This window comes from Vanellus vanellus, assembly GCF_965231255.1.
Source record: "Vanellus vanellus genome assembly, chromosome: 9".
NCBI lineage: Eukaryota > Metazoa > Chordata > Aves > Charadriiformes > Charadriidae > Vanellus > Vanellus vanellus.
In genome coordinates, this window is record NC_138914.1 from 14,896,863 (window position 1) to 14,923,895 (window position 27,033).

General features: G+C 53.2%; 1 protein-coding gene across 1 annotated transcript in view; it reads right to left on the reverse strand.

The window, feature by feature from the left end:
• NCKIPSD (NCK interacting protein with SH3 domain) overlaps positions 1–17,538 on the reverse strand; it is a gene marked incomplete at its 5' end in the record, with an annotated part of 54,366 nt that extends 36,828 nt beyond the window's left edge. The window contains one exon of the mRNA XM_082487850.1: positions 17,368–17,538. Within this exon, the coding sequence (XP_082343976.1) occupies positions 17,368–17,538 (171 nt within the window). The remainder of the gene's footprint in view (positions 1–17,367) is intronic.
• Positions 17,539–27,033: the final 9,495 nt, after the last annotated feature.

A 27,033-nucleotide genomic window follows, 5' to 3' on the forward strand; every position in this document is an offset into this window, starting at 1 on the left:
TCTTCTCCTTTCTGCAGCCCCAATCAGGATTTTTTAGTCCCCAGGCTGTTGGCTAAGAGCTGTGCATTAACTTATTTGTGTCGGCACGGAAGATATTGTGCCTTGTGGCACTTCAAAATGCATGATAAAAACGCAAGTGAAACAATGGGCAACTGTCCTGCTTATCGAGCAAATAAGATAAGAACAGCTCCCAACAAACCTGCAGCATCTCTGGCTCGCTAGCGAGCGAACAAAGACATGGCTGAGCTCTTCTGACAAAGAGGCAGCCCAGAAACAGATCTGGAATTCCCGCTGATATGCTGTAGTGGGTTTCTAACAGATCGGTGTTTTTCCGCTGCGCGCTGACAGCAGCCGCTCGAGCGGACAGACCGCACAAATGAGAAACAAAGAGAAAGGATAGCCAGGGAAAGGGCTCAAGTTGTGCAAATCGTGCTAAAGCAAAAGCCAGAGTTCCTGGCAAAAAAGATAGACTAACTAAGGACAGTACAGGCACGAGCGGTGTTTGGAACAAACAAAAAACCCTGAAGGGAGCAGAGGGATGCATGGCAACCAAACTTCGAAGGATTTCTCTCCCGGGAGCAGGCAGCTTCGGAGTCAGAGAGAAGGGGGCAGAGACACGCTGAGGAACAACAAAACGCATGCAACCCACCACCGCACAACTTGTACTTCCCAAGGTGGAAATGCTTCGTCCCGGGTCTCTCCAGCCACGCTCAGACCCCGTTTACTGGCCACGATGATCAGAATCAGCCACCAATTCCTTCCCCTTTGCAATTCTGCGCCCTCCAGTAACCAGAACACGTCTGTTAAGCCAAAACATGCTACGAGGATAAAAGCAAAGACAGAAGTTTTTAAAATAAAGCAGTCAACACATACTTACATATCTTGCCATTCCCTGCTGCCTTAATTCTTACTGCTCTCAATGCCTCAGGGGACTTCTCTGGCTCAGCCTGTCCCAGGTGAAGAGCTGCCAGACAGAGCTGCCCCTCTCTTTAGGGTTTACCTGTTCAGCATCCTTTTGGCACATAAATGTCAAGCCAAGTACATATCAGATATGATCAACACTGCACCTGTGCAGGGGAAACGTATGTTTCTACTTACATATATAAACTATACACACACACAAAGATTAGTTATAATCTACACTGAAAAAGAAAACTGCAGACAGCCTCTACTTTGATGAAAGCTCAGGATTATGAACCAGAATACATCAAGGTAGAAGGAGAGATGCTGGAGCGAAGCGCTGGCAGTTATTCTAAGACTTTTGACATATTGGCATTAAAAGTTGGAAAAAAAAAAAAAAGAGCTCAACAGAAGGGATTGTGCCGGTCTTTGCACAGTCTTCACTTTGGTAGCCAAAAAAAAATGCTACAGGTGCCCTTTGCTCACTGAGATTCAGTCCTAGATCAACTGCATGCAATTAGCGCAGCTGCGTAAGAAAGCCCTGTATGAAGTATGATCAAAAATGCAACTAATTTCTAACTTCCCAGAGTGCTGGGCAGACTAGAAGGCGCTACTCTCAGCCCATCTTTGTTTTGATTGAATTGGCAAAAGCACGGATGTGTGCTGAAGACCCAACTGCAGAAAGACTCTTTGCAGTTTGCCGTGCGTTGCCAGGACAAGGGGCAAGGAGCCTGGGAAACCATGCAAATTCTGGCTCCTCTTCTGGCATCCAAGGAGAAAGGTTCATTTTCCCCCCCCAAATCTATTTCCATAGCAGAGATTGTAGCAAAATGCTGGAAAGGTGACAGTCATATGAGAGGCAGGACCAGGAAATTCATATTTCTGCCACGTTCAAGAGAACTCTTTCCCCTCCCATTCACCTCTGCGCTGGAGTACATTTCCAGCGCATGAGGATCAAGTAAGTAAAGTCTCCAGGGGTCAAGCAGGAAAAACTGTGAGTAAATTGGCAATTCAACTGATGCACAGAGACAGATGTAAGAGAAGAGCACATATCTACGCGTTAACTGAAAGGGACTTTCCTCCTGCATGCTGGCACTGTCATGCAGACTGGCACTGATTTCACGGCATGCAGTTACGTGTTTGAGAAAGCGGTAATAACTCATGATTCATCTTGCAAGAGAATTTATGATTTATCAGCTTTTTTCCAAAATTGTCCCTCTCCCGTAACCAACCTTCTGGCAAGGGACAGAAACTGCAGCTACGATGCTCTTTGGGCATACTTACTGTGTTGCCCAAACCCAAAACAACGGACAAATTGTAAAGTGTCTCGTACTGACTTAACCAGAAAGGGAAGACTGGAAAAGAAAACTGACCCGCCATCTCAGCCCCAGTGAGCATGGGAAAGCAGACCTGGCGTACAACCCAGGAACGCCGGCCAGCCAGGAGGGAGAAGGGGTATGGAGGGTGGACCGGTCACCATCCGAGGAAGCGCAGAACCTGTGGGTTTGGGCACAAACAATTCTAATCTGCCATGCAGAGAACAAATGCAGCTTTCTGTGATCTGCTCTATGAACAGCCACATGTACTTTATTAAAGCCGCTAATGAGGGAAAAGAGCTTCCATCCTCATTGAGCAAACACAGGAAAGTCATCACCTAGTTTTATTCCTGGACAGGTGTAAATCACACAAAATTATAAACCAGACACAGATCCCCAGGATCTTTTTAGCACCACTGGGATCAGAGCTGCCGGTGCTCCTTCCTGCAAAGCTGTCACTGCGAAGATGAAAACCTGCCCTGCATTACCCTGAGCAAACCTGAGAGAGGCCTTGGAAAGTTCTCCCCAAACAAAGATGATTCCAGTCAGAAGGATCAAAGGCAGCTCTCTTGCTGCAGGACTGGTTAACAGTCTGGCTAGAAAATAATTTCCCTGTGTCCGGGACTCTGCATGCAGAGCAAACACTGCCTCTTCTGCCATAAAGGGATGCAGCTCCCCCTGCACACCCCAAAATAAAAAGAAAGACAGCAGGGCAGGATCAGAAACCACATTAACTCAATACAGAAAACCCTTTTTCCTCTCTAATAAGCACTTCTTTTCAAGTTACTTGAGCATCCTACCCAAAACGCATCTTATCACAGTGATGTGGTCAGATCATATCTGTGACCTACTCTGAATAATATGATCGCCAAAGCAACACATGGAAAAACCTGAGTATTTGTTACCAGGAGTAGAATTGCTCCAAGCAACTGCAGAGTAACAGCAAGCAGAAAGGCTGGGTTTATGCTGTCCCTCTGCTCAAAGAGGGCAACTCCACTGCCCCACAGAGCAAAGCTCATCCCAAGGAGGAGGGATCGCTTACCTTTTACCATCATCCCTTCACACAACTCCCAAGTACATCAGGTAGACCAAGATCCTTGAGGATTTCTCCCGCTAACGGTGTTTCAGGCCAGGGACCCAAGAGAGCAAGCACACTTACAAAGTTTCTCCAAAGTAGGTGCCCAAAAAACCCCTCATTTCTATATAATGTTCATATAATACAGATCTCCCCAGCAATTTCTCTTTTGTCCACAGCCCCCCCCCCCCCCCCCCCCCCGTCACAGGCACGGGTATTTGAAATATCAGTACTAGGAAACCCCAGGGTATCCAACCATCTCCCCCCCCCAACATTTTCAGGCTGTACACACCAGCTCCCACGGGTGCGGAGGAAACACAGCTCCCCTGTGCTGGGCAGATACTTCCCAACATGGGAAACCCAAACAAGTCTTCCACCCAAGTAGAACAGCATGGCCAGTCCCAGCAGCCTCCTGCTGGCTGCCAGCAGCCTTCAGACCTTTAACCCGGGTACAAAATACTCATTAAGGGACGTAAACAAGAAGTATGACAGCCGGGCTCCCAGTAAAAGATAACCCTCAAATGCTCATTTGCTTTCAGGTGGGCCATTGTAAAGCTACCACATGAAGGAACCACTACTTCTGAAAGAAAATAGGCATCTCCCTCGTTCCCCTACCATGGATTTTGGTAGCTATATATTTCAACACGATCAGAGCAGCGCTACCGAACAAGGGATGCAATTCATGCTTTTGGCTTATTAGTGCTATACCCCAAAATTACATGAAGTTCAGTGTACCAGCTAATTATAGCAAAGCTGTTTAAAGGCTGTTGAGGGTGCAGGTGCAGGGCAGCAAGGGAAAGGGTATCAGAGGGGCTGAAATACCCACGCGGGCTGCACTGTCAAGAGGTAGATCATGCTAATTGGCCATAGACAAAATACCCAAGTATGCCAACGTGCTTGTTAGCTGAGAGCTGCTCCTGCAAGCACATTTATTCCTAGTAAAGTGGATGCTTCTACTGAAGCAATCAGCACCCAGACACTCACCAAATTCAGGAAGTCAACAAAATCGAGCTTTATTGAGACAATGATAAAGCTAATGCTAACTCATGCCCAAAAGAAACGAAGATACTATTGAAATCTGTAGTGGTATCTCACAACTGTTACATGAATGATCACAAAGACAGAGCACAAGCCAAAAAAAAACCCAGAAAATTGTGAACTACACACCCTGCAGCCTCCTGAGTTGCTTTTTGACTGGCACACTGATTTTTCTGTGCTGCAAAACTTAGACAGACTGACAGTTTCCACTGACCTACAAAAGTACCTTGAGAATTGCAAGTTTTGCTATGTTTATCAGAGGAATGAGGCTAACTTGCTGTTATCTCCAGACTCAGTTCAAGAATAAATCCAGGCGTTTGTTTAGTGGGCTTTTTTACCTTAAAAAAAGATTAAAGGGTTCAACCGGATTTGCTGACATTTCACCTATAAGGAAGTAAGAGGTGGGTCACAGAAGAAAAGCAATTCATTAGTGCCCCACACTATCTTCAGGGAAAAAATAGCCTAGTGCTCTAGCTGCAAGTTATAATCCCATCTCTTTTTGCAGCTTAGAGTGGCACAGGCTCCCCAGAAACATGAAGAAATGTGAACAGGAGGGGAATGTCCTCTTAGGACATTGTGCTACAGGCAGCAGAACAGCCATAATCCTGTTTTCCTCACTTCCCGAGGCAGTGAACAAAAAAGTGCATTTGTGGGACTGTTCACTTCTCATGCGCAAAACTTTCAGCCCAGCTCCTGTGCCTTATTACAGTATTGATTTCTCACGTCCGCCTTTTCGTGTGCCACATTCACCCATGTCAGCATCCACTCGCTCAGCAGCATCAGTGAGAGCAAATTACTGTATTTCATAGAATGGTTTAGGTTGGAAAGGACCTTGAAGATCACCGAGTTCCAACCCCCCTGCCATAGACAGGGACACCTCCCACTAGACCAGGTTGCCCAAGGCCACGTCCAGCCTGGCCTTGAACACCTCCAGGGATGGGGGCTCAACAGCCTCTCTAGGCAACAGGAAGATTTCAGGAAATCTTCCTAGCCCATCTCCAGTGGGACAAATCCTGCAGGAAAGGAGACGGCCAGGACTCAGCTCACCTCCATCCGACCCAGCTGGTGGCCCCTCCACAGAGGGTCCAGCGGAGGAACCCACCAGTGCACAAGGTCACCACAGGCCAGAGAAGGTGGTGGAAGCTGCCTGAGAGCAAGCAAAGGGCTACAGTAACTCTCAAGCTGTGTGGTTTGCACAACCCCTGTGTGTGTGATTTCTCTCCCATGGTCCCCTTCTCCCCTCCACCCCAAACTCCTCCAGGTCGAGGTTGATCACTCTTTGCCACTCGTAGCTCCCCACAGCACAGGTATGAGAGGTCTGGGTGGTGATCCATTTCTGGAGTCACACAAGACCAAACATTGCCAACTGTGGTTTTGCTGGAAGACTTTTTTTCGCAGCCATTAAGAGTATATTAATAGTGTTTAAAGGCTTTGAAAGTGACCCGAGCTTGGTATCATTTTGAGATCTTAAGCTTCTGAATGAAAGCTCAAGAATACACACAGTTCATATGTGTTCACACATGCAAAAGTCTCAGATGCCAGCCCACATCACTGGGCAATGCTTCTAAGAAAGCCCAAGTCCACAGCCAAGATAATGCTTCCCAAAACTGAATGCTGGAGGGGTTCCTTTCCATCCCCGATGTAAAGAATTACACTGTACAGGCCCCTTCACAAAGCTGCACAATTATTTCAATGCTGCTGCTACCTCTTGTCATCAAGCAAATGGAAGACAGACACATAAAATCAATTCCAAAAACAAATTAAAGGGGATGCATTTTTCAGTTTAAGTCAATAAAGGTGACTCTGAGGCAGACAAAAACTTCATTACTTAGAACCCAGCGTTTCAAAGCATGCTGGGGTTTTTTTTATGTCAAATGGAAAAAGTCTTCCGCTACAATACTTTGATTTGGCCAGGCTCAAGGAAATCCCTAAGCTTCTGCTTTAAGTAGCTAATGAATTTTTATGATCATCATTCTTACTTAAGGTACTGGATTTTCATGCAATTACTCTTTTCACATGCTGAAAAACATGGGCTTCCCTGATACTTGAGCTTCTCCCCACGTATTGCTCAGGGACAGCCAAGCCCGGGCACAGAGGCAAAGGGACTGTGGAACTGCCTTCTGCTGTGTCACTCGGGTGCGATTTATGACCTGGGCAAAGCACACTATGTTCAAACCACAGTGCGAACACACATCCTTTCCTTGGGAGGGGAAGGAAAAAGGCACCATCAAGCAGCCTGGAAAACCACAGAATTCAACGAGTTTACCCAAAAAGGAATTGTCACCACATCAGATTGAGAGGCCACGGAGGTTTGCATTTGTCTGCTCGGTGGAGAGCTTCAACTTGATCTCTTTAGGCAGCCATCTGGTTTTTACAGAAGCTGCTATGGTTCTCTGTACAACCATCACAGCACACAGACAAGCATACTGAATTCAACTGACAGAGAGCCCTCCACCCTGAAAACCTGTCCACCACCATTTCCATCTTCCACGTGTGAGCGGATGAAAGTTTCCTGGTTTGTCCACCAAGGTTTTCTTCCCACCTCCAGAGAAGGAGGACACAACTCAGAAGCTAAGGTGTCAGTGGCAGGACAGGCAGAGGACCTCAAGGGCAGTGGAGCTGGAGCAGGCGGCAGGAACAGCAGGAGACAACCCGACCACATTAGCAGCTGTGGATGTATCACCCCACACACAAACCCCACAGACAAGAATTCAAGACCTTTTCATCAAGACATCATCCCAGTTTCCCGGCGATCCCCTCCTCCTCGTGGGTGAGTGTCTATTTTTGCAGTTCTTGCCTCATCTTCTCCCTCATCCCTTTGTTTTTATTCGACATAATAGAAGGGTTGGAGCTGGGGCCTGCCCTCAGGTTTCCATACTACAAGGCATTGTCCCCACTTGTACTAGAAAAAAACCAAGAAATAATTAATAGCTATTACTTAGAAGAGATCTAATCTGAACCTCAAACCAGTGATTTTGCAAGAAAGCGATCCACAGCCTGGAATTATCTAGCATGCTTAGTCCGACAGCTTGATTTATTTTTTTTTTTTTTTTTTTTATATTAAACCTCTTGAGCAGCTGAACAAACTAAAAAACCAGCCTATGGTGGCATTTCCAGATGAAAGGCACAAACCCCACCATCTCGCAGACTGCCTTAACGCACACCACCCCAGCCTGAGCAGGAAAGGGGGACAAAGTGGTGTAGGTGGGACCCCACCAGCAGGACAGCATGGATAGACACCTATCCAAAAGCACATCTCACCAGCATGAAAGGCAGCCCGAGCCTGAGGAACGGGATCACTACGGTCACAGCTGGGTGACGCTGCCCCTACAGCTGTACCAGACGGACAGGAGGAAGAACACGGGCTTCACAACTTAGTCACCAAGAAGCAAGCAGCTTCCAAAGAGGAAGGGTGTGACAACTTCTTCTAAACAACTTCAACAGGCAAACAAATAACCAGGAAAAACAAACCCATGAACTTCCCACCTCGTTCAAAAAAGCCCACACTGCCAAAATTTTACTTCCCCTTCTTGCTTAAGCCTTATGCTAAAAGAGGACAAGTATTAGTGCTTGGTTCCTTTGCAAGGAACACAAACAGCTCTGCATTGCAGGGTGTCAACCCAGAAGAGCTGACACGAAGCTAACAGTCCTCTCCTGCTGCAGTGGGTCTTGTCTTTGGGACAACTCCGTTTCTCTGTTAATGTCAACAGAGCTTTGCCCAGAATAGTGTTCAACATCCCCATGGCGAGAAAGCATTGGGGGGGGGGGGTGTGGGTGAAGGGGAGTGGAGAGAAACAGATGCGGTCATGAATTGTGTCCTCTGTTCTACTTCCACATGATGAGCTTCAAAACTCTTTAAAAAAATAATCAAAGGTTATGTCATGTGATAAACTTCAAGACAAATTTGGCTTGACAAGCCCTTCCCATAAAGGTCAAAACTTTATTTATAAGCCAGTGGCCAAGGAGGCAAAGCGATGCTCCTCCAGAAGCAGGAGCGGGACCCACCACAATTCCTGCTGCAGCTCAGGACCAGAGGCAGCTATGGCAGTCAGGGTCCACAGAAAAAAATTTCCAGTGGACCTAAGCGGACTGTCATTCCAAATGAGAACTCTTCCTCTAAATACAAGCATTTTGCAGCTCCAGATGCCTACTCATGGAAAAAACACCAACTGAGGTCCTCCCATAGTGCTGGCTTCCATTGCTCTCTGCTGCAGCGCAGGGACCAAATTGCTTCTTGCACACTGCTACAGAAGCACTCCGGATCAGCCCCATCATCAGGCTCAATTATTTCTCCTGGGCCTTGTGACACAGATTTGTCATCTCCACTCACCAAGCCAGCCCTGGAAACGGCAGCTCCTTCCCCATCAGAAGTTAGTGCCCATCAGCAAAGCGGTCTGCACGCACAGCCCCAGCAAAGGCAGCAACGGCACATAGGAGCGGGAGTGTATCACCAGCCCAGCTGGACCAGCGTCTCTCCCTGATGGCCCTGCAGCAGTCTCCACCACGTTTACTCATCACTGAACACCGTCCAGCGCAGGTGGCACAGGCAGCCCTGCCCTGTCCCGGCACCACACCAGGCGGCACACCATCAGGCAGAGATCAGAGATGAAAAACCAGGGCAGGTCTGTGAGAGCCTGTGAAGCGGGGCTGATCTCCCGGTCCAACAGCAAACGCCTCCAGCCCTGACAGCCCTCACGCGTCCACATATGAATGCGTCTCTTCAGTGAAACGAATTGAAGCAACTGTTACTGCCATGGCCAAGAAGAAAGCCTCAATTTAAGGTTTTCTCTCTGGAACAAATGCAATGCGCGTGCATTTTAATTTAAAAATCTCTGCACACAGAGCTCTGTTAGAACCTGTGGCTTGTGAAATTTTGGTTATAGCACTGACCACATAGGAAATCAGCATCTGTGAAGTCTACTGTTCTTGTATGTAGTGCTATAGTTGCACGCTAAGGCTGCTTGTACTTCCCTGCTTATAAAACCCTTCTGGAATTTATCCTTTTTCCAGCACCCAGACTGACAGTTTGTATGCGGAATACATAATCCTGGTTGGGAATGACAAAGTTTAAATCCTTCATGAGGGGGTGAAGCTGAGATGCCCTTAAAAATTCTGTTTGGTTTTATGTACATCTGGGCTATACAAGTAAGGGAAGAAAAAGAGGAGGCTGCCTCTGAGCCGGAGCCAGACAATGGCTTCAACAGACAGGGTCAGCCGTTTTCCACGTTTCAGCCACTGAAATGTAAATACCCATTTTACACCACAGGATTTGACTTTCCTGATGTGCATTAATATGCCCCAGAACTTGCAAGGGATCTTCTTAGGTGAGCCAGTGACCACGATATAGTCTGCTTTTGTCAAAGCCCTTCCTACTGTACAGCCTGCTCTGAGCACAGAGGTTACTCTTCTCTCGCAAAGGAGAGTCCTTCACTTTTCTTCATGTTGTCTTCCCATCATCATTAACATCAGCACACTTTTCTCTGAGGAAAAGCAATATGAATTCCTTTTCCTTCCTCTTCAGTGTCTTGCTCCCTCTATACTTGACACAGAGCAACAATCATAAAAACTCAATTTCCATTAACTTTCTGGTTTATCGGTTTCAGTACAAATGTCTCCTCCTCTGCTTTTTTCTACTAAGACTCCCACCTGATGGGATGCTGGAAATCCTGGAAGGAAATGCAAGAGTGCGATCATGACAAGAAGTGCACAAACACAAGCACAAAGCAGGTGCGGCTCAGCAAGCCCAGAGACGTTCAAACTTCATGTTTGAAGACATCTTCTAATCCCCTTCAGCTCCTAAAGGGCAGCCAAGGCTGAGCTGTTGGTGCCCTGCTCAAAGAGAGGAGAGCACCAGACCCATCTTCTGAAGCGCCAGAAGACAGGGATGGCTGAAGGTGGGACACCGTTCAGTAGATCTGTTGTGTAGCACATCTGCCAGCTTGACTTCATGCTAGCACTGTTATTTTAGAGAGACGTACCCACACTGCTGGGCAGTCATCAAGAACTCACTTTCCCATTGGCTGACAACAGTGTTGATCAGCTTAAATTTGCATCAACTAAATTTCAACGTTAATCAGAAATTCAGCTGAGCCACAACCTTCCTGTGTGGCTTCTTGACCGTACTCTCACTTACAGGCAGGGGAGCAAGGTCTGTCAAAGAAAGCCACTTGCATGGAGTCCCACAGCGAGCTGGTGGCAGACTTGAACAGAATCCACATTCCCATATGTAATTGCAGGAGCACTTTGATCAATAAATATACACAACTCAGTCATCACTAAAGACTCTTTCCTGCAAACAGAGAGAGAGGAAGGGTGTCTGCATTTGCTGTCCACCAGGGTCAGCACCTCGCTAGCTATTTTGAATGAATGCTCCTAGTCCAAAACTGGTGGTTCCTCCCTTTGCAATGACAAGTTGGTCATCTTCCAGATGTAAACCAGGGAAGAAAGTCCAGCCGCCTTCTCCTGATGAAAAAGCATTCAAAAACCATACAGCAGGCAGCCCCAAAAATCACAAGTTTGACCAGTAAAATTGCAGGATAACAGCAGGTGATCACTTGTGCAACAGTGGGAAATGCTCACGGCAAGACCAGCACTAGAAAGCAGGGGTGCAAATGACCCTGCAGGCTAAGACGCTGCAACCCATGGGGAAGCTGGAAACCAGACTATGTTTATCAGCTCTGGGCAAGTGCCTCTCCAAAAGTCTAGAAGAAAATGGAGCATTTCTTTTTTCCAGCCTGCCCCCTCACCTTGCTCTTCCTCCAAGATGAAAAGATCCACAGCCACACCGCTCAAGAGCGGACGTGGGCTCTCAGACGTCTCCCTACTGTTTGCTCGCTTCTGACCAAGACAGCCTTTGTGTTGTTCAGCCCTGAAACAGACTAAATGTTTCCAGCCCAAAGTAAACCCACTGGGACCATCCATGCATCGCCCAGTGCCACTCCACCCACGCTCAGCCATCATGCAGCTGCAGGAGCGAAAAGCCCAGACCGCCAGTATTGCTCATACATGGGCATTCAGGTCCCAAAGGCAAATTTTATCCGATATCAAAAAGCCTAATTACTTTTAATCAGCGTAAAAATGAGAAGAACATGTCTTCACAACCAAGCAAAAATAGAGGCTAAAGATCACTAGCATATTTCTACTTTAATCATTCTGAACTGTGAAAGATTGCAGAACTTCTGGCTAAAATTTCAAGTCTTTAGCTACAGTAATTAGAAATGGCTATAATTCCCCTGACTGTGTAATTTAGTCTCAAGAATAAAACTTCATCTCAAAGCATTAGCAGCTCTGACACGACAGCATCTCTGTTATTGCGACAGCCCAGAGAAAAATGCTTCATTCTTTCAGCTTCTTGCATGTGTCAAGAAACGCAGCCTCAGCTGCAAAGCGCTACCAGCTGCTTATTCTCCAAAATAAAACCTTATTTTTAGCCCAAGTGCTTATTCAGGATCTGTGCGTGTATTTTGATAAAGCTCTCACGCTCATTGTAAGCTCTGTCAAACCTGCAGCAGATGACAAACAACGATGCAGGCTCCAGTGCAGGAGATGGTCTGTACGACAGTCTGCACGATCACCACCTTCTGTTCAGGAGTGACGGGAGGAACTCTGCCAGGGGTCAGGAGCACCGAGTGTAAAGCTGGATTTTATGTAGATGGAAGGAGAAACTCTTACAGCAAAGCGCAACTGCCAAAGCTCTGTTTCCCGTGACCTGGGATTTGCTATCAGAACATCTCATCATTTGATTGACACTGTACAACCAACTTGGTGCCGCACAACCATCATCGTCTCCACGCTAGCGTGAAAGGTTTGACAGCACCTGAGCTACCACAGCTCGCTGCTTCCCCGGGGGTCCCACACTGGCACCAGCCTCAGCACGTGCTGCTCCGTCACCGACCCAATGCATTTGCTATCCTGGCAGAACAGCGAACAGATTCGAAACAAAGAGTTTTCCAGCAAGCCGGTGAACCGAATCAATTGAGAACAGGGCCGACAAGAGCAGAGGCAGCGCAGGGGAAGGCTGGACCGTGGGGTTGGGCCTAGGACGTGGGATCAGCTCGAGGACCAGCCATGAGCTTAGACCCGTGTTTTGAGCCCTGGCATGCCCTGGTCTGCGAGGAAAGCAGTTCCTATGCTCCCCCTCGCTGCACAACGTGCCTCCAACCCCGAACCCATGTCAATGCTACAACACGGACCGGGACGAAGAGGTTTCCCGCAAACAGAGAGAGCTCAAAATTCACTTCTTCGCAGAAACCTCTCTTCTCTTTGCAGCTTGGGAGGTGAAACTCTGTTCCTGCGCCTGCCCAGCTAGGACTACCTGTACCCCGGCGCTGTGCTCATGCTGCAGGAGAATTTTTAAGTTGTTGCTAGGCTGCACAAAGCACTCCCTTATTTTTATCACACGCCTGTTTATTCTTGTAGAAAAAGATAGAGCAAATAGCAATCCAAGGCATCCTCAAAATGCTCATTAGACTCTCAGCTGCATCCATTTTCTCACCAGAGAGTCGAAAGCTTCTTGGCCATCAGCACGAACACCTTCCCACCCAGACAGCCCCCTTCCTTCTTGCTCCTCCAGAGGTACAACATGAAAGTGTGGCAGACCAGAGAAGGCCTCAGCTGAACAGAGAATCTAAATCCACATTTCAAACAATTTTTTCAGTTATTCCAAAAAAACTTCAAGTAATTTTGAAAAGGCTATTAATAGTAATTTCAAAGCTGTTTCCTAACAGCTTAACGAAGCTGAGCAGCTGATGCAGCAGTCAGCATGCTAAACCATCCCCACTTCACCAAGAAACATCCTCTTGCAACTTAGCACTTATTTTTGCAACCCTGACATTTACCAACACAGCATTTTAGAGCTGCCATTCCCCTCCTCGGCACCCGCTCCAGAGGACACTTTTATCGGTGGGGAATACAGCCTGGGTCAGCACAGACAAGAGACGGGCAAGACCAGTCACAGTGCCTGGTGAAGATGGAAGCTGAAGAGGACTGCTGCTCCTGTGCATGGGTCCCACGGCCAGCAGTAGACCACCAGGGCCAGCCCTTGCCCCGCTGGGAGCAGAGCAAATAATCCTTCCTGGCAGACCAAGTGTCACCCGTAGTTTGGCGTTCTTAAGGACAGCAGCTCACTTCGCACTCCTCGTGCTGCTGTAGCACAGTCCGAAGCCTTCAGCCAAACCTGGAATAACTCCAGACTCCTGTTATAAAGTTGCATGTTCCATCATAATGACAGCAACATACAGGCTGTTTAACCCAAAGGAAGGACGCTTATTATTTGCTAGACTCAGCATTTGTCCCTTCCTGACACCGAGTGAACCTCATGCTCCTAAGGACGCTTTCTAAATTGAATCTTTTACAGCTTCACACAAAGCTTTGGAAGGCCTGCCTTCTGGGGAGACTGCCTGACTCCAGAGGACACCCTACACTCCAGTTTAACCTCCACATTTTTTCTGCCACTCATACATCGCTTAAGCATCAGCACGGGACAAAAGACCAACCTCGTGCCAACAGGCACCTTTCCATTCAATCAGAAGCCATGGCATTCATGCCGACAGCTTCACTGCAGCAGTATTTGCCTGGCATTAGATATTAGCATTTGACTCTCGCTCCATCAATAGCTGAAGGCAATTATCCTACGTGCTGTAACTAGCCGGCACAGTGCTGGGTACGCGTTTTCACTTGTCTCGGCAGCAGCTCCTGTCAGCCCCCGAGTTTGTTACGGCTTCGCTCGCTACTGCCGTGCCTGCCGGCACCGCCGCTCGAGACCTCTGCCGTGGGCGCACACAGCTGAGGGTCGGCCGTGTGCGAGGCCGGCATTTTTGGCAAGCAGCTCGCTCCGCATGCAGTTCAGAACCTGCCCCCATTCAGCTGCACGCAGCCAGATCCTCCCCTCTCACTGCCTGATGGCTTCGGGATCTATCCCCAGAATGGCACTGGACTTGAAATGACTCTTAATAACCCACAACGGTGCTAAAAGGGAACTACGGAAGGGTAAAATCAGCAGAAATATCAGCTTAAGTTGGGCATTTCTAATTGACACAAATTAACTGCACATCATCTGCACCTTCTGGTGCCCTGGCTTGGCCCTACCTTGTTTCTTAGAGACATTATACGTTTCTAGGAAGGGTTTGTTGGGTTTTCCACCCCCACAAGTAACCCTCTTTTAATAGCAACACTGAGCCCTAAGGATTTCAGTACAAAATTCTGCCGCATTGGCAACATGAAGACATCAGCCAAGAATGAGCTTTAAGTAATAAATGGGAATTACATTTTCCTCTAGAGAAGCCAAGGCATGAATTTCCCGTACCTATGAAAGCTGAGCAAAAAACCCTGAAAAATCAAGAGAAGCTCAGAAGAAAGCTAATGCTCCTAATAGCGGACGGCAGCAGCAATGGCAGCCCAAGCCTCTCCCGTGAGCATTCTCTCAGCGGCCTGCTGCGAGGGGCTTTCGGGAGATTTGCTGCTCTTGGATGTGACTGTTGTGCAACCTATTGCTCACCTGGAACCTGACTGCACTGCTAACCAAGCCCAAGGCTTACTTTTACAATGGTGACTCCTGTTGGCCACTCTCTCTCCCTACTAGGCACACTAACGCTAATCATTAGCTGTGTTTTCTCTCTGTTGTGATTGGGGCAGCATTAATTGCCTCTCAAATTGCTGTCACTAATTAGTCTCAGTGCCTTTATGAAATCAAAACTGGGTGACAAATTGTTTGCACTCTCATCCCGGACATTCAGCAAACAGTCTCAAGCAAGCTTTCAGCAAGCAGATGCCATCTCCCATGAATAAAAGGGTGTTCTGACTTCAGGTCAGCTCTTCCGAGCTGGCAGGATGCAACAGCGGAAAGAAAGTCACGGACACAGAGCACGACTACAACTGCAGAGCAGCAAATTAGATCCTGCTGCCTTGTGCATCATCAGGCAAGTTCCCATGCTGGAAACTTAATGGCCAAAAAAAGATGAGCGTATGCAGGAAAGGCTCTTCTGTTTCCTGCTACCAGGTCTAAGGGCATTTGGGAAAGTTACATCTGAACTAGATGAGAGGAGAGCACTTACAAAGTCACCGGCAACGCTGCTTTAATATTAGTGAATTACTAACAGACTGTAGGGAGTCAGTCATGGCAGACTGCACGCTATCTTAAGGCTACAGCAAAACACAACCTGATAAATGAATGTCATGTCAGCAAAGAAATGCTTTTCCTGTAAGATTTTGAAACTGGTACGACCGAGGTGGAGAGATGCAGGAAGGCTGCTCCAGAAGGCAGCCTGGGAGAAGGCTCCCACACCTATGGCAGCAAGAAGACGTCACGCCACACAAGCAAATGAAGCAGGGGACTGCAGAGAAGAAACTCATGAGCAGCAGCCTGGAGCTATGCCACCGTGGGGTTTTAAAATCTAGTACTTTAATAAGGTCTTTGCTCTGTAACTAAATAGCTCCTGTAAACAGCTTAAGGGCTTATTGATACACAAGATGTCCTCTCCTGTCAGGCCACCCTTCCAGGCTGCAGAAGAGCCCCAGCCTCACAGGGAGGCCGGCTCCTGAACCAAGCAGCCGGCAGAGACCCAGCGTTGCCCTAACACACATACGTGCTCCCCAGGTAACGCTCGTCTCACTGAAGTGTTCTGCGAAGCACACACCCACACTTACAGGCTGAGTTACTGCTAATCAGAAATTCAATGGTATCTGAAGGAGCATCAGCAGCACACTGAAATAAAGGAGTTTGTCACCATTTTCAGCCAGGCATTAAAAGGCCCATTTGTAACATTCACGTGCATTTGTGTGCAGTTACCCATTTACGGCTGCAAGGAGTTTTGGGCAGGCACTTCCCACAGCTATCCTCTGAGGCCCAGAAGTATAAAACCCCCATGAATTAGCCTTATACGAAGGGCCTATTTGAATTTCAGAAGCCATGTCGTCCCTCGGAAGCCTCCACTAAACAGACCCCGGCACTGTACGAGCCGTAAGCTCTCTCCCACAACAGCGGCGTGGACACAGGGCTCACACCCACAGCAGTGACAGCCGAAGGTGCCCTCCCTCCGCTGACCCCAGTAAGGGCTGCAGCAGCCCACTCGGACTTTCTGTAATTGTCCATATCACTGACTTGGCTGTAATTACTGTCATTGCAGGTGCAGACAGCTGCTGTGGCTTCTCCCAGCCCCCAGGACGGTACAATCTGCTATCGGTATCATGGTGTGATCATGGAAGGAGGAGGATGATCACCCCCTCGATGCCCTCACGATGCTGGGGTGCTATGCAAGCAGAAAGCCCCGTGGCTGAAGAGCTACCACGGGGATGGCCACACAAGCACTGCTTACTTCCACCAACTGGCGCTGCTCGTTGGCAGATTCCACGGTTATCGAGTCACCATGTCTGCTCCTGGGAGGAGGATGCCCCTCACCATCTCCCCAAGGCACCACCCAGGCATTCTCCTGTCTTCCTCTCCCACTCCTGCAGCAGTGAAACCATCCCGTCAGCCCTCCGGCTCCTAACCGGCGAGTGGGTGCCCAGGGGACCCTCACTGAGCCCGTCTCCCCCAGATGAAGCTCCTGAGCTTTCATTTTGTCCCTGACCTGCAGAGCTGGTGCTCCATGGACCTTAATCTCCAAACATGACACCCCCAGAAGATGTCTCCCGCCTTTTACACTCCCAATTCTCACCTCCAACAGCACCACCATGTTCCCAAAGGCTCCCGCGTGCTGAAGTCCACTGTGGTGGGTAACCACGTCCACGACAACCACACTACCGACTCCCCCCGGCCAAGGCCAGGCAGAAGCGCCACAGAAGGGACCGTGGGCAGCTGAGGCAGCTCCAGATCACCCTGCTGCTCCTCCGCCACCCGCCCCAGCACAAACCCAGACTGGGGCCGGTCTTTAGCAGGAAAGCCCCGCTGCCTCCCCGGCTGTGAGGGGGCGGAGAGCAGAGCTGCCCGGCCCCGGGACCCCCAGCCCCCGGCGGTGCACACGGTGGCCGGCACAGCCGCCTCCCCGGCCAGCCCGCACCCCGCCGGGTCTAAGCCCCGCGGCCCGGCCCGGCCCGGCCCACCTGCAGCCGCTGAAGGTAGGAGGCCGGCGCGTAGCCCGTCTCGCCGGAGCCGGCGCGGGTGACGAGCCACCAGTGCTGGTTGCTGCGCTCCAGCAGCAGGAACGTCTCCCCGGCGGCGAAGGGAAGCGAGTTGGGCTCGGCCGAGCGGAAGCTGTACAGGGCCCGGTACATGATGATGATGATGATGATGATGATGGCGGCGGCGGCACCGGCACCTCCGACCGCCGCGGCCCGCCTCGGCCCGGCCCGCCACAGCCACGCCCCCCCGTGGCCACGCCCCCGCAGCCGCCGTGCACGTCACCGCTGCGCCCCGCCCCCGCAGGGCCCCGCACCGTAGCGCCCCCTAGCGGCGCGGCGGCTCTCCTCCCACCGCCTCCGGCCGGCCCCGGTGCGCGGCCCCGCCCCGCCGCCGCCACAGCCTCCCCCGCCCGCACGCGCGGGTGGCGCGCGGCAGGGGGCACCCGAGGCTCGCGGAGCGCGGCCGGGGGCGGCGGCGGCGGTCGGAGCACCGGGATGGACCCCCGGGGACGGGCCGGCGGCAGGACCCGGCGAGGGCGGGAGCCTCCCCGGCGCCCGCCTGTCTGTGTCGCTGTGTCTCGGTTTGTCGCTGTGTCCCGGTGTCCCTCCTCCACGGCGGCTTTGGGGCACCGCCGGCCCCCGGGGGTCTGTCGCCCGTCGCCCAGTGCCCATCGCCCGCCCTCGCACCGGCCCGTCAGACCGCCGTGTCCAGGCTGAAGGCGAGCGCGCCACTCGCCCACACCCGACGCCCCCCAGCCCGGTACCCCCCGGGCAGCCCCCTCCTCTGGGACCACCACATTCCAGCAACCCGTGCCATTAAACCCCCGAGGTCCCCGTGTGCCGGTGAGCCCCCGCCCCGGGCGCCAAGCTCTGCTCCCGGCACAGAGGGGGCTTCAGCCGGGGTGAGGTACCCGGGGTCGGTCCCTTCCTGCTGCAAAGAACGGCCGTGCCCCGCTTCCCCCCCAGCGTGGGAACGGGGCACAGCCCGAGCAGGCGCCTGGCCCCGCACTGCGCCCTGCGGCAGGCACGGTGGTCTGGCGGGTGGCCGTGGGGACGCGGGTGCGCTGCCTGTCGGCCCAGGAGCTCTCCGAGAGGACACAACCGCCCCCCACCCTGTGCATCTCTATCCCTGGATGCACCATCCCTGGAGAACAATGTTTTGGGCCACCACCCCAAGCAGCCCAAGACTCCAGTCTCCCCCCCCCTCCCACCCGAGACACCTGAGGCCCCTTGGATGGTGTCCCTTGGAGGCCCCAGGCCCCTCGGACCCAGGGGTCCGAGCCCCTCCTGCTGTCACAGGGCTCTCCGCAACATAGATCATAGAATCGTTTTGGTTGGAAAAGACCTTTAAGATCATCAAGTCCAACTGTTAACCCAGCACTGCCAAAAGCACCACTAAACTATGTCCCTCAGCACCATGCCTACCCATCTTCTAAACACCTCCAGGGATGGCGACTCCACCACGTCCCTGGGCAGCCTGTTCCAATGCTTGACAACCCTTTCGGTGAAGAAATTTTTCCTAATATCCAACCTAAACCTCCCCTGGCGCAACTTAAGGCCGTTTCCTCTTGTCCTGTTGCCTGTTACTTGGGAGAAGAGGTGGGTGGCAGCCCTGCAGCATGTGGCCTCCCCCACCTTCTCCAGCCAGGGCTTTGTCCAAGCAGCCCCAGGGACAAGAGAAACGTTCCACCTGGCAAAGCCAGCACTGAGAGCCCAGCACGGGGCTGACAGCGGCGAGGCGGGGGGGATGCTTGGGTTATGGCGTCCCAGCAGGTCTGGTACACATGCTCCTGCAGCCAAGCCCACTGCAGAGGTGCTCCTCTCTGGTCCTGCCCTCCCCTGCATCCTGCTGGGATGCGGGGATGAAGGGATGCAGAAATGGAACTTGTCTGCAGATCCCTCCATCCCAGCAATGGGGGGAGCTTAATTCATCCAGAAACCACTGACAATGAGATCCAGCTGGCGGTTATACAATAAAAGCCAGGCTTACAGCTGCCACGACCCCCTGCCTGCTCCCCCAGCCCCCCCAGTTTTCCCAGCACTGCCGGTGAGGTAATTCTGGCTGAGCCCGGTTACGATGGTGAGGATGGAGGCTGGACCGGGAGCGAGCGGTTGCCTAGGCACCCCCGCTGCCGGGGATGGGCTGAAATCGGGCACATTTGGGCTGGAAAGGCGACAGGGTGCTTTGAATGGGAGCTCTGAGATGCAACCGGGGTTCAATGATCCGGGAGCCTTTTGGGGTTTGTGCCTGGTCACGGTCCTTTCCAGATGCCCGGTGGGGACACGGCGTGATGTTGGGCAAGGGACAGGCAGCTGGGGAGCAGCACTGCAGGAGGGCAAACCTTCCCACTTGGGGGATTATCACTTGGTATTACCGGATCATGAGGGCTCCCCCAGGGCCAGGATGTGCCACTTCCCCATCTTCTGCCCGTGGTGCCACAGCCCATCCTGGTTTCAGCTGCAGTGTTTGCCCTCTCTTGAGTTCCGCTCGCAGCCACGTCTCCACTCCAGGTGAGCCCCGTCTGCTCCCTGGCACGGGCCCAGCTCCCGTTTGTGCCGGGATCACAGTGCTTTATTTCCATGAAGTGGGCAGCACAGGCTGCGCCGGGAGGCGAAGGCAGCCGAGGGGGATGAAGGCACCCACCTCCCACACGTGTGGTGGTGGCATCCCGGCTTCTCCCTCTGCTCTGAGCAGCAGAGCGGTGGATGGGAAGGGGCCCGGATTTCCTCTGTGAGGGCTCCTGCAAACCCTCCTGCTCCCGGGTATGATGCACAGGGGGGCAAAGAGCCCCTGAGGGCGCTGGGAGCCCGGGATGGATTCCTGCTGCTGAGGAATCGGCTCCGAATTGCAAGCAACGGGTGATGCACCTTGGACAGGGAGGGGCAACGAGCAAGGATCCCGCTGCGCCATTTGCGGGTGACTTTTAAAGCTGAACTTGAGCCCTCAGATAACAACGCTTGCACCCCTTGCCCTCAGAGCCGCGGGGACCGGGATCACCATAAGCACTTGGAGGGCTCGGCGCGCGCATGGCAGCCTCTGCCGAAGCACCAGCAAGTGCTGGTGGCGGAGGGGAAGCGTTGCACAACAGCACTCATATGATTGAAACACAAACTTGCCAACTCCACGTACACTTATATAATTCTGCACCGCCCGCTCGTCAACACGTTGCAAAACAGCAGCGGGATCGATCATTCTACTTTTAGGTATACAAATATTATTGTCCTCCCGCCAGTCCTCTCTGGGTGAAAAGGCACACAGGGCGGGAGGTGCTGTGGGGACCCCGAGGACAATGCCGCCAGCGCATCCTGCAGGGACTGGGGGTGTCCGTGAGCAGGACGGGAAGGCACTGGGATGTCTCTTGGGCATACCTGCATTTCCCCATGTCCTGGAAGCCCTCCCTCCTGGAAAACCTCATTAAAAGGCTGTAGATGGGACCCCCCCAACCGGGTGCCTTGAGATGTCCTGCCCCATCAGCCCTAGCCACCCTGCTAAGCGGAGCAGGGCCACACGAGGATGGGACGGTGCCCTGCCTGCATTACAGGCAGGAGGGGCAGCCCGTGCCTCCTGGAAGGAGGTTTGCCGGTAGGAGAGCTGCCAGGGCTGCCACGGACCAGAGGCACCTCCGCAGCCGAGCAGGAGGGCAAGCTGCATGAGGCATGGGGCCGCACTCTGCCTGCTAGCCCACGACGGGGCCAGCGTGGACATCAGGCGGCCGTGCCATGGCGGCTGGCACGCAGGACACACTCGTGCCCCTGCTCCTGAGTGAGGCGTGAGGCAGGGCGCACGCAGTGGGATGGGTTTGGGCAGCTCTGCGCCCTGTGCCATGCGCACAGCCCTGCGCACGCCGGAGCGGCCGGTGGCCCGGAGTGCAGCCCCTGGTCCAGCCTGCACAGCGCGTGCCCCGGCACCGCTCACAGGGGACCTCACCCCGACACCTACATCTGCTCCCTTACGGGAGAAGCCCCAAACCCAGCGCTGCTGGGGAAGGGTGCTGTGCCTGGCAAGAGCAAACCCTGCTGCTGCCTTCTGCCGGTGACACATTGCTCCGTGCTGAGCCCAAAAACACCAGCGAGGGGATGCTCTGCCGGTGGCCGCTTCCCCACGGAGCCCGAAGCGTGAAGTAGCCCGAAGCCATCGGGGCGGTGGGTGGCTCTGGGACTCGCTGCGCTCCGGCTGCCCGTGGGGCCGGGGTGTCCGCAGGGCTCCTTGCGCAACCCATCCTGCACAAAGCCCATAGCGGGGCTGGCGGGGGCCCAGGCCCCTCCTGCGGCCGGGAGGAAGGAGCGGGCAGCCCCTGCCAACAGCTGCGCTTCCTGGAAACGAAGAAGACAGAAGGTCGGGAGAGTTGAGGGACGGCAGCGGGGGGGACTGGGGGGATGCTGCGGGAAGGGTTGAGGCGCTGCTGGTCGCAAGGCGAAGCAGCACACGCAGCCCAGCCCACCCTGCTGCGGGGAAAACAAGCTCTTTGGCATCGCGCAGCAGCATTCTGTTCTTCGTTAAGCTCTCTGCTCGCATCCTGACCTGAGGAGCCCCTTGCCAGCCCATGCGCTCTGCCTGCCCGCACGGACCCTTCCCGGCTGTCCCCCACCAGGGCAGCTCTGCAGGCTGCAACACTGCGCTGCGGGATCAGCTGTTTTGGGGGAAATACTGCTTTTTCTGGCATCAGCTCAGCAGCCAGGCTCCTTGCCTCACCACCCTGCGGTGTAGAACCCGGGTGCAGGCAAAAGGCTGCACGGAGAGGGAGGGGGACTTGGGGTAAGGTGCTCATTGGCGAGAGCACAGGGTGCACCGCGATGTGCAGCACCGAGCTCCAGGCTCCCCACGCTGTCCTCCCCGCCACAGGGCTGCCAGGGCGAAGGAGACATGCTCTCGGGTTCGTGTCTCTAACTAAGCCAACGCTGCATTGCCCAACATCACCCTTCTCACGTCTTCTCCCTGTTGTACGTGTGTCGGCTGGGGAAGGGGTGCAAAGACAAAGGGTTGCCTGGGGCGCAGCGACAGATCCTGTCCCTGCGGGCTGGAGGAGCTCCCCTGCTTCCCTTTTGAAGGGAGATCGAAAAAACCCCACAGGGCCAGCACCGCCTGGCCGGTGGGTGGGCACAGCAGGCCCTGGGGGGCAGGTGAGGGGTGCTGGGACGGGGATCCCCACCGGAGGGTGCTGGCTCCGGGCACCCCACTCTGCCCTCGCGAAGGCTGGGTGAGAGGCGGCTGCAGGAGGCCCTGTAGCCAACCCTCATTTCCATGCAATTCATAGAAGGCAGTTTTGCCCCCGGCAACTCCCAGCCAGGGACACAAGCCGTTCCCAGTCCCATCTCCCCTGCCCTGGGTGGCTCCAGGCTGGGGCACCGCTGCAGCTGGCCAAGGGGCAGCACGGGACCCTTGGCAACCTGTGCTGAGGATGGACCCGTGCACAGGATGGATGGGCACCTGCCCCCAGCCCCACTACAGCATCACCATAGAAACAGCTTAAAACCAGTTTGATTAGTGTCCAGTTACACAAACTTGACTGCACCACCACTAGAAATGGTGAAGGCACAGCTGCTCAACCACAGGCAGCACCCGCTGTCCCCAGGGCAGTGGGCACCACAGAGCCATGAGGGCACAGGGTCCCTAGGTGTACTAGGAGCCACCATGTCCCCAGCAAGGCTTAGGGCAGCGGGACGTGCCCTGTGCCTTGCTGGGACCTGAGCACTTTGCAGCCCAGGGGCCATGGGGTGAGCAGGGCGCATCGCTCTCCCCTGAGGAGGGGTCACAGTGACACTGGGCCGCTGCCCTGCGGGGATGCTGCTGCCCGGCCATGAGGAGATATTTTGCTGTTGCTCCATAAAAGCCATTTGTCTGTCCCTCCCCGCTGGCAGGGGCCCAGGTTGGGGGAAGAAATTCAGCAGCTGCTCAAGAGGCAGCAGCACAGGATGGGGACAGCGCCGGGACGGAGGTGTCCTCTCCTCCAGGGGGGCCATGGCTGTCCCCCTGCCCCTTTTTGCTTCTGCCCTGCCCAGCCCCAACGCCAGGGAGGGCACCTACCAAAATGCCCTAGCAGATCCACAGCCCCCTGCCTGATCCACAGCCCCCTGCCCCAGACCCCAGTTCCTCACCATCCAAGCAGAGCTCAATTCACCAGAGAAGCCGGCACCGGCTGCAGGAGTGCGTTTCATCTCTGGCCAGCTGACCCGTGGCCACTCCCAGCAGCCACCCCAGTTTTGAGCTAGAAGTGACCTATTTATGTAAGGTCAGCTCCCCACGAGCCCGGGGCCGGCACAGTATCGTGCTTCCGTGGGGAAGCGGGGCTGGACCACATGCAGCCGCTCAACCCAGCCCCTGCAAAGCCCCCAGTGCAGGGTCAGGCTCGGCCCGTTGCGGCCACCCAGGGTGATGGCCTTGCTGGGGCTGGGCTGGCAGGAAAAGGTGGGTCCTCTCCAAGCATCAGGAAGCAGCCAGGGAGGAGACCAGACACAGGGGAGCCGCCGAGAACAGGGACGTGCGCACAGCATCATCCTCCACTGGGCAGGGGCTACAGCAACAGCAGAGCAGGGTGTCCCTGCCAGGGCGCAGGCTGCCCCAGCTCCCTGTCCTCTTCATCCGGTGGCAGGGCTGCCCCACAGAGGTGCCTCTGCCAGGACTCAGCGCTCCCCAGGACACACCGGGGAGCTAGCCTGGCTGTCCCCAGTGCTTCTGCCAGCACAGCCACTGCCCTGGGAGGACCAGGGCTGCAGGGAGCCACGCTCAGAACACACGCAGTGAAGGCAGGATTCGTCCCCAGAGGGGAAAGTGCTCTCTGCAGAGGCAGAAGTACTGATTCCCATGGCACACATGCCCCAGAGACTGATGGAGGTTTTTGCTTATGGTGGCACGGAGGCTGGGCTGCTTCCTCACCGCCCCGCTGCCAGCCCTGGCCAAGAGGGACATCTCCAGAGCATCTGCCTCCAAGGTCAGCTTGGCACCGATGGAAAAAAAACAGGAACAGAAAATCCCTCAAGCCTCTTCTTCCCCAGCCCGGCTGCTGCTCTCCCATTATTCCATTGCTCTGTCCTTCACTGTGCCCCAACATGCGGGCAACTCCCAGACCCCTCAGCAACCACACATACCCTCCCTGAGCCCCATAACCCGCTCGCCCCAGACCTGTCCCCTCCAAGGAGCCCAGGCACAGGGGTGATGGGTGGCCTGGCTATCTGCAGGGGGGGAACACAGGAGCCCCACTCCCACCCTGGCATGTCCGGGGCTGGCAGTTACGCAATTGCCTTCCCACAAACACAAGGAACTGCTTGGAGGGATTTGTGCAGAACAGCACGGAAGGAAAACAAACCTGCTCATGAACTTTGTGAGATAATGTGCCCTTTGGAGGGACTTGCCATGGGGGTTCAACCCCTCTTTAACCCTCAAGGACATGGTCTGGGCCAGGATGCCTGTGGTTTTAGATCAAGCTGCAGGTGAGGGAGGTTTTTCCTCCTGACATTTTGCTCTTGCAGCTTTTAAAGGAACAAATAATAATAAAAATTCATCTCTGTCCCCACCTCATGTTGCTGCAGGGCCAGGAAGCTCTCAACCACCTTGTTGTTGCTTTGCAGCACTGGCACAGCCACCGCTAATCCTCAGAGTATATTGGCAAAAGGATTTCAACAGCGCAGACCAGGGTCCAGGTTTGCCCCCCTGCCTTGCTGCAGCAGCACCTGTTCCATCTGGGGTTTTATTGTTACTATCACATACGCACCCCCGTGCGCTCCAGGTCTGGCTGCTGACACCGACCGGCCCAAGACCGGCTCTGGACCAAGCTTACGCCGCCGGCAGCGCCACTGCGGGGGCAGCTCCCTGCCTGTACCCAGGGCCCTGTCCGCAGGCAGCGGAACAAAGAGGACTTGTTCTGGAGGCAGCTTGCATCAGAGCAAATGCGATTGTTCTCATCGGATTTTATGAATTCCCTCCAGAGTTCCTACGTAACACGAGTACATTAGAGGACTTTATCCCTGCTAATTTCAGACTACAAAGTCAAACCGTGTATCAGATGAATCTGCACAGGCAGGCTTATTGCTATGCAGCACCAGTGACAGGCATAGCGCCTGCCAAGAGGCTCGTCATTAGCTCATTAGCAGAGGGCATCGCATCCTAAGCAGGAGAACTGAAAAGGAAACATCACGTTGCAGCCGCGGCTCCTCTCCATGTGCTGGGCACGCTGACTCACACCTAGGGCACATCTCATCTCGGGGACAGTAGGCAGGAAGCCTCTCACTGATCACTGCCCAAAGCATTTTGCAAGTGAAAGTGCCAAGAATAAATAGCCCCATCCTCTCCCCCCAAGGGTTTTTAGAGCCAGTGCCAGGAGCAGCTCACGGGGCCCTCACCAGCTGCACCCAGCACCGCAGACTCATGAAGCGCCAACAAGTGACAAGTTAAGGATGGACAAGCCTACCTCATGGGAAAATGCCCCACGTGCGAACATAAAATAGCGAGCTGACTACAAGATGTAAAAATCCCTGTTAAATACTGACATCAGTTTGTGCCTGAACACTATGGAACAACAAAAAAGCAACCACAAACTAATGTTGTAATAGCAAAGGTAAAAAAACCTCTTCAAAAAGTACAAGAGAGCACAGGACAGCCATCAGACTTTGATCAGGAGAACTTGATAGCAACAGCTCAGGAATATGAAACTAAAGCCGCAGGGCTATAGCTGACCGGAAAGGATGACCTCCCACCAGCAGCTCTGCAGCCTTCCCATCACATCCCACCTCTCCTCTCCTTGGCACACCCGTGGGGAAGCCAAAGAATGGGCCAGAGAGAAGATCCCAGCATCACCTGCCTCCCCAGGCTCTTCACTTCTACATAGACTTGCCGCTTCATGCGGGGCAACTGTAACATGCAACAACATCCCCACACTTAACTCAGCACTTCCATTCACAGTTCTCTTTCGCACTATCACAGTGAGTTACAAGCTTCACAAGGGAGAAATCACTTATCTACCTAAAACCGGTTAGATAAATAAGCATGCCTCTCATGACATGCCAGAGGTTTGGAGTTACTCTATTTCAGTTACCCACTGTCCTCTCACCTTCTGACACTTCCTTCCCATCTATTTGTCCCAAGTAACATTTTAAGCTGCTTAGGATACCTTTCAGGCTCTGTAGCTCTCCCCTAGTCGCTGCCATTGCAGCTAATCCTGTAGGAGTTTCTTACGCATGTTTTGGCTGATCTGAGATTAAAAAAAATGTCAGTAGCTCTCTAGAAATGGGTTACACAGCACAAGATCTAGTTTACAAGATCCTGTAGCAGGAAAAAGGCTGTTGGAGGTTTTAAGAGACAAGTTCTCACTTATCAAAGTCACATCATTCTGGCTGGTAGGGACCTCTAGAGGTCTCTCACCCAACCTTCTGCCATTTGGTCCCTCTGAGCCATCTTTTCCCTAGCACACGCAGGTCCTACTGCCTCGGTCTCTCCTCAAAGGGCAGGCGCTCCAGCTCCTGGACAGCTTGGTGGCTCTCTGGTGGACTTGCTCTTTGCTCTTGACAGGAGGCCCAGAAGACATGTACTACTCCACACACAGCCTCACGAGGCAGGTAGACCTTGCTGTTTAGACACTGCTTTTGCATTACACCACCAGAACGATCTCTGAGCTTCATCTCTTCCTCAGTCACCAGCAACAACAGAAGCATCAC